General features: G+C 46.7%; 1 protein-coding gene across 1 annotated transcript; it reads left to right on the plus strand.

Annotated features, from left to right (window-relative positions):
- Positions 1-9,536: 9,536 nt before the first annotated feature.
- LOC116011807 lies at positions 9,537-12,656 on the plus strand. The gene is made up of 2 exons (XM_031251216.1): positions 9,537-10,253; positions 11,665-12,656. The coding sequence occupies exons 1-2, from the start codon at positions 9,732-9,734 to the stop codon at positions 12,367-12,369; spliced, it is 1,227 nt and encodes a 408-aa protein (XP_031107076.1). The 5' UTR covers positions 9,537-9,731; the 3' UTR covers positions 12,370-12,656.
- Positions 12,657-13,074: the final 418 nt, after the last annotated feature.

A 13,074-nucleotide genomic window follows, 5' to 3' on the forward strand; every position in this document is an offset into this window, starting at 1 on the left:
ACCCCGAACCCCGAACCCCGAACCCCGACCCCGACCCCGACCCTCCACCCAAACCCCGACCCTCCACCTAGAACCCCGAACACCGAATCCCGAACCTCGAATCCCGACCCCGATCCCTACCACGACCCCCAACCCTCGACACAGAACCCAGAACCATGAACCCAAAACCCAGAACATTGAACCCCGACCCCGATCCCTGACCCAGAACCCAAAACCACAACCCCGAACCCCAAAACCCAAACCCCGACCCCTACGGCGAAAGCCGTTTGTAGTTATGTGTTAGCGTCCCTTGGCCTGCAGTCGCGTCACCGGTAATTAAGGACTTTGGTGGGCGGCTGGGGGCGAGGTAGGGCGCGTAATCCTTTATTTTCCTTTGTTATAAGCAGGTTGCCATATTTGGTTTTGTGGGAGTTGTGGAAACACCGTAATGGGTGTATGCATGGGCGTGATTCCCCGAGTGTTGCTCGCGTGATGTTCGGGGTAGCCAGAGGCGTTGCAGAGTGCTTATTCAGAAAGTGGCCCACGGCGCATATTCTGCCTCCTAATTGGAGGACCATTGTTGCATACTTGGAGGCGCATGTGCCTCGGCGGGTGGTTAGGGCTGTCAAGTGGGCCCCTCCAGCTGCGGGGACTCTAAAGATTAACCTTGCACTTTCTGCAGCTGTAGGGAGGGCTGCTGCCTTGGTCCGTAATCAGGGGGCGATCTTTGCTCTGGGGTGGCGTGGTCTGGGTCTGGGGATGTAATCCGGGGGTTGTTTCGGGTTCTATTTTCAGGCTTGGAGTGGTGCCTGGCGGGGGGTTATAGGGATGTATTTGTTGAGTCCTCCATGGCTGAGATGGGAGGTAATTTTGATAGGACTATGGCTGTGCCGTGGGTTCTAGATGATGTCGTGTCCAGGCTCCGGTTCCTGTGTACCTGCGGGTCTGTTTCTTTTGTCCTGTGCCCGCTGCGGGCCAATATGCCGACCTCTACCCTAGCTGACTGGGTGGTAGATAAGCCGGGGGAGTTCACTTTTTTCTCTCTTATGGAGCTGCCACCAAGGGTGCGGGCGCTGCTGATTAATAATGACTTGCCGTCCGTGTTCTTTGATGTTGACGATCCCCCGTAGTTTAGCATTTACTTTCGATATTTATTTGCTTCTGTAAGTTTGCTTAGTATAGTTCTCTCGCTTGTATTACTTGGTTTCATATTTGAAAAATGAAGAAAAAAAAAAAACCCGACCCTCGACCTAGAACCCAGAACCCCCCGAAACCTGATCCTAAACCCCGAACCCTGAACCCCGAACCCCGATCCCGACCCAGAACCTTGAACCCAGATCCAGAACCCCGAACCCCGACCCCGACCCCCGACCCAGAACCCAGGACCCTAAACCTAGAACCCCAACCCCCGACCTAGAACCTAGAACCCCGAACTACGACCCCGTCCCCCAACCCAGAACCTAGAACCCTTGAATCCCGAACCCAGAACCCCGAACCCGAACCTCGAACCCCTAACCACAAACCCCTACCCCAACCCCGACCCCGGACCCCAAACCCCGACCCCGACCCCGACCCTCGACCCAGAACCTAGAACCCTTGAATCCCGAACCCAGAACCCCGAACCCGAACCTCGAACCCCTAACCACAAACCCCTACCCCAACCCCGACCCCGGACCCCAAACCCCGACCCCGACCCCGACCCTCGACCCAGAACCTAGAACCCTTGAATCCCGAACCCAGAACCCCGAACCCGAACCTCGAACCCCTAACCACAAACCCCTACCCCAACCCCGACCCCGGACCCCAAACCCCGACCCCGACCCCGACCCTCGACCCAGAACCTAGAACCCTTGAATCCCGAACCCAGAACCCCGAACCCGAACCTCGAACCCCTAACCACAAACCCCTACCCCAACCCCGACCCCGGACCCCAAACCCCGACCCCGACCCCGACCCTCGACCCAGAACCTAGAACCCTTGAATCCCGAACCCAGAACCCCGAACCCGAACCTCGAACCCCTAACCACAAACCCCTACCCCAACCCCGACCCCGGACCCCAAACCCCGACCCCGACCCCGACCCTCGACCCAGAACCTAGAACCCTTGAATCCCGAACCCAGAACCCCGAACCCGAACCTCGAACCCCTAACCACAAACCCCTACCCCAACCCCGACCCCGGACCCCAAACCCCGACCCCGACCCCGACCCTCGACCCAGAACCTAGAACCCTTGAATCCCGAACCCAGAACCCCGAACCCGAACCTCGAACCCCTAACCACAAACCCCTACCCCAACCCCGACCCCGGACCCCAAACCCCGACCCCGACCCCGACCCTCGACCCAGAACCTAGAACCCTTGAATCCCGAACCCAGAACCCCGAACCCGAACCTCGAACCCCTAACCACAAACCCCTACCCCAACCCCGACCCCGGACCCCAAACCCCGACCCCGACCCCGACCCTCGACCCAGAACCTAGAACCCTTGAATCCCGAACCCAGAACCCCGAACCCGAACCTCGAACCCCTAACCACAAACCCCTACCCCAACCCCGACCCCGGACCCCAAACCCCGACCCCGACCCCGACCCTCGACCCAGAACCTAGAACCCTTGAATCCCGAACCCAGAACCCCGAACCCGAACCTCGAACCCCTAACCACAAACCCCTACCCCAACCCCGACCCCGGACCCCAAACCCCGACCCCGACCCCGACCCTCGACCCAGAACCTAGAACCCTTGAATCCCGAACCCAGAACCCCGAACCCGAACCTCGAACCCCTAACCACAAACCCCTACCCCAACCCCGACCCCGGACCCCAAACCCCGACCCCGACCCCGACCCTCGACCCAGAACCTAGAACCCTTGAATCCCGAACCCAGAACCCCGAACCCGAACCTCGAACCCCTAACCACAAACCCCTACCCCAACCCCGACCCCGGACCCCAAACCCCGACCCCGACCCCGACCCTCGACCCAGAACCTAGAACCCTTGAATCCCGAACCCAGAACCCCGAACCCGAACCTCGAACCCCTAACCACAAACCCCTACCCCAACCCCGACCCCGGACCCCAAACCCCGACCCCGACCCCGACCCTCGACCCAGAACCTAGAACCCTTGAATCCCGAACCCAGAACCCCGAACCCGAACCTCGAACCCCTAACCACAAACCCCTACCCCAACCCCGACCCCGGACCCCAAACCCCGACCCCGACCCCGACCCTCGACCCAGAACCTAGAACCCTTGAATCCCGAACCCAGAACCCCGAACCCGAACCTCGAACCCCTAACCACAAACCCCTACCCCAACCCCGACCCCGGACCCCAAACCCCGACCCCGACCCCGACCCTCGACCCAGAACCTAGAACCCTTGAATCCCGAACCCAGAACCCCGAACCCGAACCTCGAACCCCTAACCACAAACCCCTACCCCAACCCCGACCCCGGACCCCAAACCCCGACCCCGACCCCGACCCTCGACCCAGAACCTAGAACCCTTGAATCCCGAACCCAGAACCCCGAACCCGAACCTCGAACCCCTAACCACAAACCCCTACCCCAACCCCGACCCCGGACCCCAAACCCCGACCCCGACCCCGACCCTCGACCCAGAACCTAGAACCCTTGAATCCCGAACCCAGAACCCCGAACCCGAACCTCGAACCCCTAACCACAAACCCCTACCCCAACCCCGACCCCGGACCCCAAACCCCGACCCCGACCCCGACCCTCGACCCAGAACCTAGAACCCTTGAATCCCGAACCCAGAACCCCGAACCCGAACCTCGAACCCCTAACCACAAACCCCTACCCCAACCCCGACCCCGGACCCCAAACCCCGACCCCGACCCCGACCCTCGACCCAGAACCTAGAACCCTTGAATCCCGAACCCAGAACCCCGAACCCGAACCTCGAACCCCTAACCACAAACCCCTACCCCAACCCCGACCCCGGACCCCAAACCCCGACCCCGACCCCGACCCTCGACCCAGAACCTAGAACCCTTGAATCCCGAACCCAGAACCCCGAACCCGAACCTCGAACCCCTAACCACAAACCCCTACCCCAACCCCGACCCCGGACCCCAAACCCCGACCCCGACCCCGACCCTCGACCCAGAACCTAGAACCCTTGAATCCCGAACCCAGAACCCCGAACCCGAACCTCGAACCCCTAACCACAAACCCCTACCCCAACCCCGACCCCGGACCCCAAACCCCGACCCCGACCCCGACCCTCGACCCAGAACCTAGAACCCTTGAATCCCGAACCCAGAACCCCGAACCCGAACCTCGAACCCCTAACCACAAACCCCTACCCCAACCCCGACCCCGGACCCCAAACCCCGACCCCGACCCCGACCCTCGACCCAGAACCTAGAACCCTTGAATCCCGAACCCAGAACCCCGAACCCGAACCTCGAACCCCTAACCACAAACCCCTACCCCAACCCCGACCCCGGACCCCAAACCCCGACCCCGACCCCGACCCTCGACCCAGAACCTAGAACCCTTGAATCCCGAACCCAGAACCCCGAACCCGAACCTCGAACCCCTAACCACAAACCCCTACCCCAACCCCGACCCCGGACCCCAAACCCCGACCCCGACCCCGACCCTCGACCCAGAACCTAGAACCCTTGAATCCCGAACCCAGAACCCCGAACCCGAACCTCGAACCCCTAACCACAAACCCCTACCCCAACCCCGACCCCGGACCCCAAACCCCGACCCCGACCCCGACCCTCGACCCAGAACCTAGAACCCTTGAATCCCGAACCCAGAACCCCGAACCCGAACCTCGAACCCCTAACCACAAACCCCTACCCCAACCCCGACCCCGGACCCCAAACCCCGACCCCGACCCCGACCCTCGACCCAGAACCTAGAACCCTTGAATCCCGAACCCAGAACCCCGAACCCGAACCTCGAACCCCTAACCACAAACCCCTACCCCAACCCCGACCCCGGACCCCAAACCCCGACCCCGACCCCAACCCCGACCCAGAACCCAGAACCCTAAACCTAGAACCCCGACCCACGACCCAGATCCTAGAACCCCGAACCCTGAACCCCGAACCCTGAACCCCGACCCCGAACCCTGAACCCCGACCTAGAACCCAGAACCCCGAACCCTGACCCCGAACCCCGATCCCCGAACCCGAATCCCGAATCCCGAATCCCGAACCCAGAACCCCAAACCCCAAATCCTAAACCTGAAACCCGTTGGGGTTTATGGTTCTGAACTGCTCTCTAGTATTTGTCGTTTGCTGGCCTGCGTGCCAATGTATTTTTTAGGCCTGCGTGACACTTTTTGTTCATGATGGACTATTCTGCTTAATTGTTATGCTTTCATCTTGTATTATGAGTGCCATGTTTGCCTATGGGATGCTTGGGTGCCTTGTGCTGTGCTTGGTATGCGTTATAGTTGTTTTCCTAAAACAGGTGTTATGTTGCCGGAGTTGCGGCAGGACGGCACAGGGTGCTTAGTTCATAGACATGGTGCTTGGTTGAACGATATATAGTGCTGGTTTTGGAGTGTTTGGCAGCTGTTTAGTTTCTGCCTCCTGAATAATCCCGAAAACAGTCGTTATGCTGCTAAAATTTCGAGTGCTTATTGGAAAACTTAGACTGCTCACAAGCTCCTGCAGCTGCATTTATTCATTTAATACTTTCTTTATTTATGTTTGGGCTTTAGTTAGCTTGAGCAATTATTTTTAGTTTTCATTCTTTAGACCTGGGCTAAATTTTGGCCTTGGGTCCATTCTTTAATTTATTTTTTATTTTTTATTTTTTTTGAAAATAAACTTCATTAAGGAAGATCAATTGGCTTCAGCCGAAATTACAACAAAAAGAAACGACGGAGGGGAAGAGACCCACTCCCTGCGACCAACATTTGAAACGGCATCCCTAGCTAACAAGTGGGCTACCGTATTCGCGGATCACTTAACAAACGAAAAACTAATGTTAGGAAAAACATTAGTTAGTTCATGAATATCATTAAGAACCAGATCAAAATAAGAAATGCAATTAAAGCTCCCTAGACTATGGATCACAACCTGAGCATCTGACTCAACACATACAGCAACAAACCCCATCTGCTTCGACCAACTTAATGCCTCTCTAATAGCAATGGCCTATGCGATTTTTGGTTGGAGAATACCGGACCAGGATAAGCTCTTTGCTGCCACAAAGATCCAGACCAAGCAAAAACAAGAATTAAGATTATAAAGAATTTGTTGGAAAAGATGAAGCTTAATGAATTACAATTGCCTATTTCTTCAGTGGAGATGGAGATTTTGAGTGAGAGGAAAAATTCAATTCAGTAAGGCTTGTTTACATGAATTAGAATTTCAATTTATATATATATGTGTGTGTGTGTACTAAATTGATCTTAGAGTTAACAAACTTAACTCCAATATCTAAAATACTGCTACAAAAGAGATGCCAATCAAGCAATTTTGAAGGACTAATTTTGAGAAAGTAAAAAAAAAAAAAAGAGCTTTTCTTGAAAACGAAAAATGAAAACAATAGGTCTATTTACTTTGTCTGCAAATGAGACAGAAAATAAAATAAAATACAAGAACAAATAAAACATTATAGCACAATATATCAAGCAAAGAAAAACAAGTTGGTAGGACCTGGGTCCAATACGACACCGTTTCACTATTTTTTATTTTTTTAAATTACTAAACATATAATCCTGAAATGTGTGAATGTGGAGGTTTCAAATTGTGAATATGGAGTATAGAATTTGTGAATGTAGGGTTATGAATGTGTGAATCTGTAAAAGAGTTAACAGAATTCTAGCAGCCCTGAAATGTGTGAATGTGGAGGTTTCAAATTGTGAATATGGAGTATAGAATTTGTGAATGTAGAGTTATGAATGTGTGAATCTGTAGTAGAATTAACAGAGTTCTAGCAACTTGTAGCCCTGTAATATGTGAATGTGGAGTTCCCAAGTTGTGAACATGGAGTATAAGACCTGTGAATATAGAGTTTTGAATGTGTGAATGCATAACAGTGGTAATATAGTTACTAAACATATAGCCCTGTAATGTGTAAATGTGAAGTTTTCAAATTGTGAATATGGAGTATAGAGTCTGTGAATGTAGAGTTTGTGTTCTGTTGCGATGAGGAGCCGTTAACGCCGTTAATTTTTTTTAATTTTTTTTATTTCTTTTTAAAAAACAATTGTGAAACGACGTCGTATTGGACCTGGGTCCACGGCATAACTACTGAGAAGCAAGAGAGCCAAAACTTCCCGCCCAACATTTTAAAGTTATTTTTCCTTTTAAAATAAATAGTTTAATAGTTTAATGAAATAATTGTTACAGAACCTTTTTAATGTTGACATTATTAGTCATTAATATTATTTATTAGACATCATTGTATTGCTTTGTAACTATCATATCTTGTGAGTATATTATATGTCATATCTTGTATATTATATAAACATGGTTCTCTACAATAAGAATGATGATTGGATAAGAATGTGAGTATCTTGTATTGCTCGGTTGGATTTTTTGGAGATTTAATATAATCGGTTTGGTTGTGTTTCAAAAAAAAAACAATAAGAATGATGATGTTATTGAGTCTTTCTATACTCGTCTCTACTCTTCATTACTTTGCTTTATACTCTCAATATATTGTATTATACATGCAATACACTGATTAGGAGCTAAACAAGCCAACAGGCATACCAATTACAACACGTTATCAGCACGCTACCACATTAACCGGTAAACGGTAATTTTCTACCGATATGTTTTTTTTTTGTATATATAATTATTTATATATATGGTTCATATTTTTTTCGCCTTTTGTGATTTTATATGCATTTTCTTTACTCAAGTATGTTTTTTCCTGCTTTCTTATGCACATTATATGTCTATATTATCACTGACATTTAGAATTCATAGAACATATAATTTGTATGATATATATGTATGAGTATATATATTTTCCAATTCATACTCTTGCAATAATTTTCAGCATATTCATAAAAAAAAATGAATAAACGTTCGTCAAAACATGTATTTATTCAGAATGAGTAGATTCTTCTCAAATATCATGTGTATACATTCTTCTCCAGATATCAAGCCACCAAAAAGAAAAAAGAATGAGAATAATTATAAACTTGACTACTATAGAGTATAGACCAAACATAACCTAACTAGTTAAACTAACTTTTCCCTCAGGAAATGATATCACAGACTCAGTTCCATAAGTGTTTCTTCGATGCCAGTTTTCAACCCGCCTCCAGGAGGGCCACGGTGGGACTTTCGGCGGAAAGTGTTTTTTCTCACTGCTTTCAACGGACATCTTCCGACTTGTTTCTCCCCGCTTATGGCCAAATCGCTCGCTTGCAAAGAGGTACTATCTTGGCTTAAGGGACATGGCCTAACTTCCATGGATATCTACACCGACTGCTCCAACCTCAAGCATTTGTTAACCTCAATTAACATTACTCTATTTTCTTATGTTGCTTTTTCCATTGATGCCTCTAGGGCTATTATATCGTCATTTAATCGTTGCTCAGTTAATTTACTCCCTAGAGCTGCTAATCTAGGTGTTCATACTCTTGCGGCAAATTATTGCATGGACCATGGTCCACATAACTGTGTGGACCAAAAATAAAAAGTACATTATCTTTGTACTGAAGGTACATTATTTTTGTACTGTAGGTACATTATTTGATAGTATATATCAAATAATGTACCTTCAGTACAAAAATAATGTACCCTAAAATAATGTACTTACAGTACAAAAATAATGTACCTTCAATACAAAAATAATGTACTTTTTATTTTTGATCCACAGAGTTGTGTGGACCATGGTCCATACAATAATGATTGTACTCTTGCTCCATAAGCCTTCTTACAATTAATTATATCATACATGCCAATACACACCAATAAACCATACGCCACTTTCCATTAATTCCAACCCATGCCATTAATTAGGCCATATCAGCCCAGCTTTGATTTAATTCCTTACTCTTACATTTTAATTTTCAACATCAAGCCCAAATTCGAAACATATTTCCCATGCACCATTCACAACATTGCACAACCCAAATTCAGCCACAATTCATTCCATTCCAGGACCTCCTCAACATGGCCCATTCGGCCATTACAGACGCCATGCAGCCCTTTCATCATTTTCTAGTAGCCAGGCCCAAACTTCCTTCAAACCCACCTACACAATTTTGACAAATTATGCTATGGACCGGATCCACCATGTCCATGTTCACAATTTTAAATCTCAATATGCAAAATTACATTACTCAATATTCACAAATTTTGAACTCTATATTCACAATTTCATAGAATATAGAGTTATGAAATTGTGGATATAGAGTTCTGAAATTGTAAAATCGGATGAATTTGTGCTGTTGAGTAATGTAATTACACGTTTTTTTATCAAGTGACCTGATTGCACTATGGCTTTAGGTTTAGGGAGGGGCCTTAATCCTATTTTTAACTACAACCATTCAATCATTTCCACTTCAGTCAAAAACCTTGACACTTAGACAGTGGAAAGCAGCAGAAAGTGGACAGCTTTTTGTTTTCTTCCCTATTTTTGATATACGGAGCAATACAATAATAATTCTCTAAAAATTCACCGGCAATTCTATCAACCCCTAACTCGATTTCAGATGCTCATTCCCCAATTTGGATTCCATTTTAACAAGTAACAGTAGATCCTAATCAAAGAGATCCCACTTTTAGCTGATTGTTGATCAATGGGCTCTTCGCAGTCCATTCTAGTAGCCTCTGACGACGAAGAGCAAGTGGAAGAGGGCGTCGGCCAGGATGAGCAGCGAGATTTGGGTCACGACTCTTTGGTCAAGAAGGTCCTTGAGCAAGAGCCTGAGATTTTACCCTGCCACGCCTCTGCTTCCCCCCTCTCCCCACAGCTCTCATCTTTCGGCACCCCGCGTCTCGGCCCCTCCATCAAGGTCTGGGACCCTTACAATGTTCTCGCTCCTCCTCTTCCTCATTTCCACCACACTTTCTCCACTCCCACCTCCCTGCAGGACGACGACACTGTCACGGAGGTGTTCTTAATTTGCAACGGGGAGTGCCACATGAAATTGAGGCCCGATTTGATCGCCGGACGCTGCCCCGAGGCTGCACTCACCCCCAATGGCAAGCGACAAGCCAGAGCCTTGGCCGTGTTCCTCAAGTCCCAGGGCGTTCGCTTCAACGCCGTTTATACTTCACCCCTCGATCGGGCACGCGCTACTGCAGTGTCCGTCTGCCAGGTATCTTATCTTTGTTAGCAGTAACTAACTATAGAAATCTGCCATCTTCCCATTTCTCTTTCTGAGTTGAAATATGGATATGGTATTGATCTCCAATCACAAGTGTTCATATATTGAAAGATTTGTGAAATTGATGCCGTACTTGAGGTACATGCACATTGATGAGCTAGCTGCTGCATTCTGTTTGCATCTAATAATTCCAAAACAATATTGCTTCACTGCCTAGACTTTACTGCCCTCAATTTGCAAACAGTGTGCTATACTCCGAATCGAGAATTAAGCCTCATAGTGGTTTGCAGCATGCTAGACTCATACTTATGCTAAACTCAAATGATATAACTCCATAATGAATGTGAACTTTAATTGGATTGGAAGCATACATCCTTAGCTGTTCAATAAATAAAAACAGTCCTTAACTGAAAGATTATAAATAAACAACTTAGACATGAAAAATAATTGGCAGAGACGTGGTTTCAGTCTCACAAAGCATTTATCAATCTCTATGTATATACATGTCTGCATATGTATAATAAAAAACTTGTAACACTTGAAGGAACAACAAAAGTAACAATTTTTTAATAGTGTGGTGGTGTGTAGAAGTGCACAACAAGTTGGCACCACTTAACTTTAGGGGTTTAGGTTGTGACCATTAGAGAGAGCTAAGAATTTCTTACTTTAGGCACAACTAATGAGAAACAAGAGACTCTGCATTCCATTAGAAATACAACCGGAGGTCCACTGAGACAAAATTTGTGCATTGTATGTGCCTAAGAGTAGGTGGTGTGAGTGTGCCTAAGGAGTTGTGCGCTTGCAAGAATCTATCATAACCAGCCATCAACAAACTTGATCATCTATTTTCTTATTTCTGTTTCTTGATTTCTCTCCCCTTTTTCCATTTTCTATTTTTCAATCTATTTCTCCTTTGTGCCCTTGCAATTAATTGTGGCTATATAGGACGTTAACATGACATTGGTTGTGTATGCTCTTTCTTCAAGTTTGATGGAGAAATATATGCTCTTTCTTCAAGTTTGTCACCATGGAATATTATGGGTGATAAAGCAATTTTCTATGTGTAGTATACTTGCCTGGCATTTGCAAGCTTGGTGTAGTTTCATGGTGCTTATTGTCTTCAAAAGACATGGACACAGTTTCAAAAACAAAATGTCAACTTTTGTTTGATAAAAAATGCATGCTGATATACGAATGCAATATTAGAAGGGTGGCAATGGACGACATAACTATATAAATATTCTATTATATATAGATTATCCTTTTTTTCTTTCTATGCTCACTTTTCCCACAGTTCCCCTGATAAACATTTTTTAAGATGTGGATGTATATTAAACCATTGTCCTTGTAAATTGCTATCTTCAATTGATTTACCAAGAGAGACATGCATCAAACTATGCAGGAATTAAATTTTTTGGAGGAACAGATACAGTCTTCTGATGCACTTGTTGAAATGAGTCTAGGGCACTGGGAGGGATGTAATCAGTCTGAAATATTTACTTCAGAAACAATGAGGTTAATTGAAAGATTTCAGCCCGACTTTACTGCTCCATCTGGAGAATCGCTGAGGCAGGTGGAATTTCGGATGGTACAGTTCCTAAACAGGACTGTCATGGCATCCCATGAAAAATTCAGACCTGATTTTTCTATGTCTGATCAGATTGAGAGTTTTCCAAATCGTGGTTCTCATGCTCTTACAAACTCAGTTCATGACTCACGTGATGGGCCTTCCTTTTCATCACCACAGTGGGATTTGGTTTACAGGCATCGGCAGGGTCTTCCAAGGAAGAAGTCTGGCAAAAGTAGGCTCCAGGTTGTGACAAAAACTGGAGATCAGGAGGCCGATGATGAGATGTCTCCTCGAGAAGCAGTTAATCCCATATCCGTTGGTAACAGTCGTGCCCTTTGTTGTGTTTCTTCGCGTGTGGCAGTGTTTTCCCACTCAATCCCAATCAAGTGTCTTCTTACTGGTGTCCTTGGATGCAGTGCAGAAATGTCAAGTAAGTTGTGTATAGAAGATTCTTCAGTAAGCGTGTTACAGCATTCATGGAAAATGGGATGGCAGATAAAGAGATTAAATGATACTACACACCTTAGGCTTCTTTAGGAGTAAATCGTACAGGTTGCTTGAGGGTGAGGGAATCACCAAGAAATGATTACTTGAAAAATGTATTCCACAATTCCACATGGATCTGGACATCTGGTATTCTGGTGTTGGGAATGGGAGGGTAGGATACTCTATGATTCTTGTAAGTTGTAATGTAATGGGTTTGCTATATTCACTTCCAGGTTTCTGTTCTGGAGTGGGAATTGCGATTGCTTTCATTTGTAACATTAACAAATGTTGTAATTGTAGCATGTATACACACAGACCTGTCTGTGTACTTTCTCTTTTTTTTTGAAGAAAAAAAAAAAAAAAGAGAAAGTACACAGACAGGTCTGTGTACTTTCTCTTAAATCAGGAAAATATCAAATCGCATTTTTGCTGCCAGTTATCAGCAGTTGAAGCAAAACAGAAAGAAATAGAGAGGAATTTGATACTTAATATCCAAATTAAGGGTAACACTTGTACGAGACCGTCTCACGGATTGAATATTTGATAATTATAAATAGTTGGCGTGCAATAATGATAATAATACATTTTTTGAATACTAATTAAATAATACCCTAAGAGCATCCTCATCAATGGGGTTATTTCACGGTATAAGAGAAGTTTTTATAAGTGTGATTAAGAAAGAGAAAATGGAGAGGGAGGAAAAAAATAATAAACAAATTTGATTTAAAATGGTGATTTGACGCGCGTTAGGCGCAA

The sequence above is a fragment of the Ipomoea triloba genome, chromosome 3, assembly GCF_003576645.1.
Source record: "Ipomoea triloba cultivar NCNSP0323 chromosome 3, ASM357664v1".
In the NCBI taxonomy this organism is placed as follows: Eukaryota; Viridiplantae; Streptophyta; class Magnoliopsida; order Solanales; family Convolvulaceae; genus Ipomoea; species Ipomoea triloba.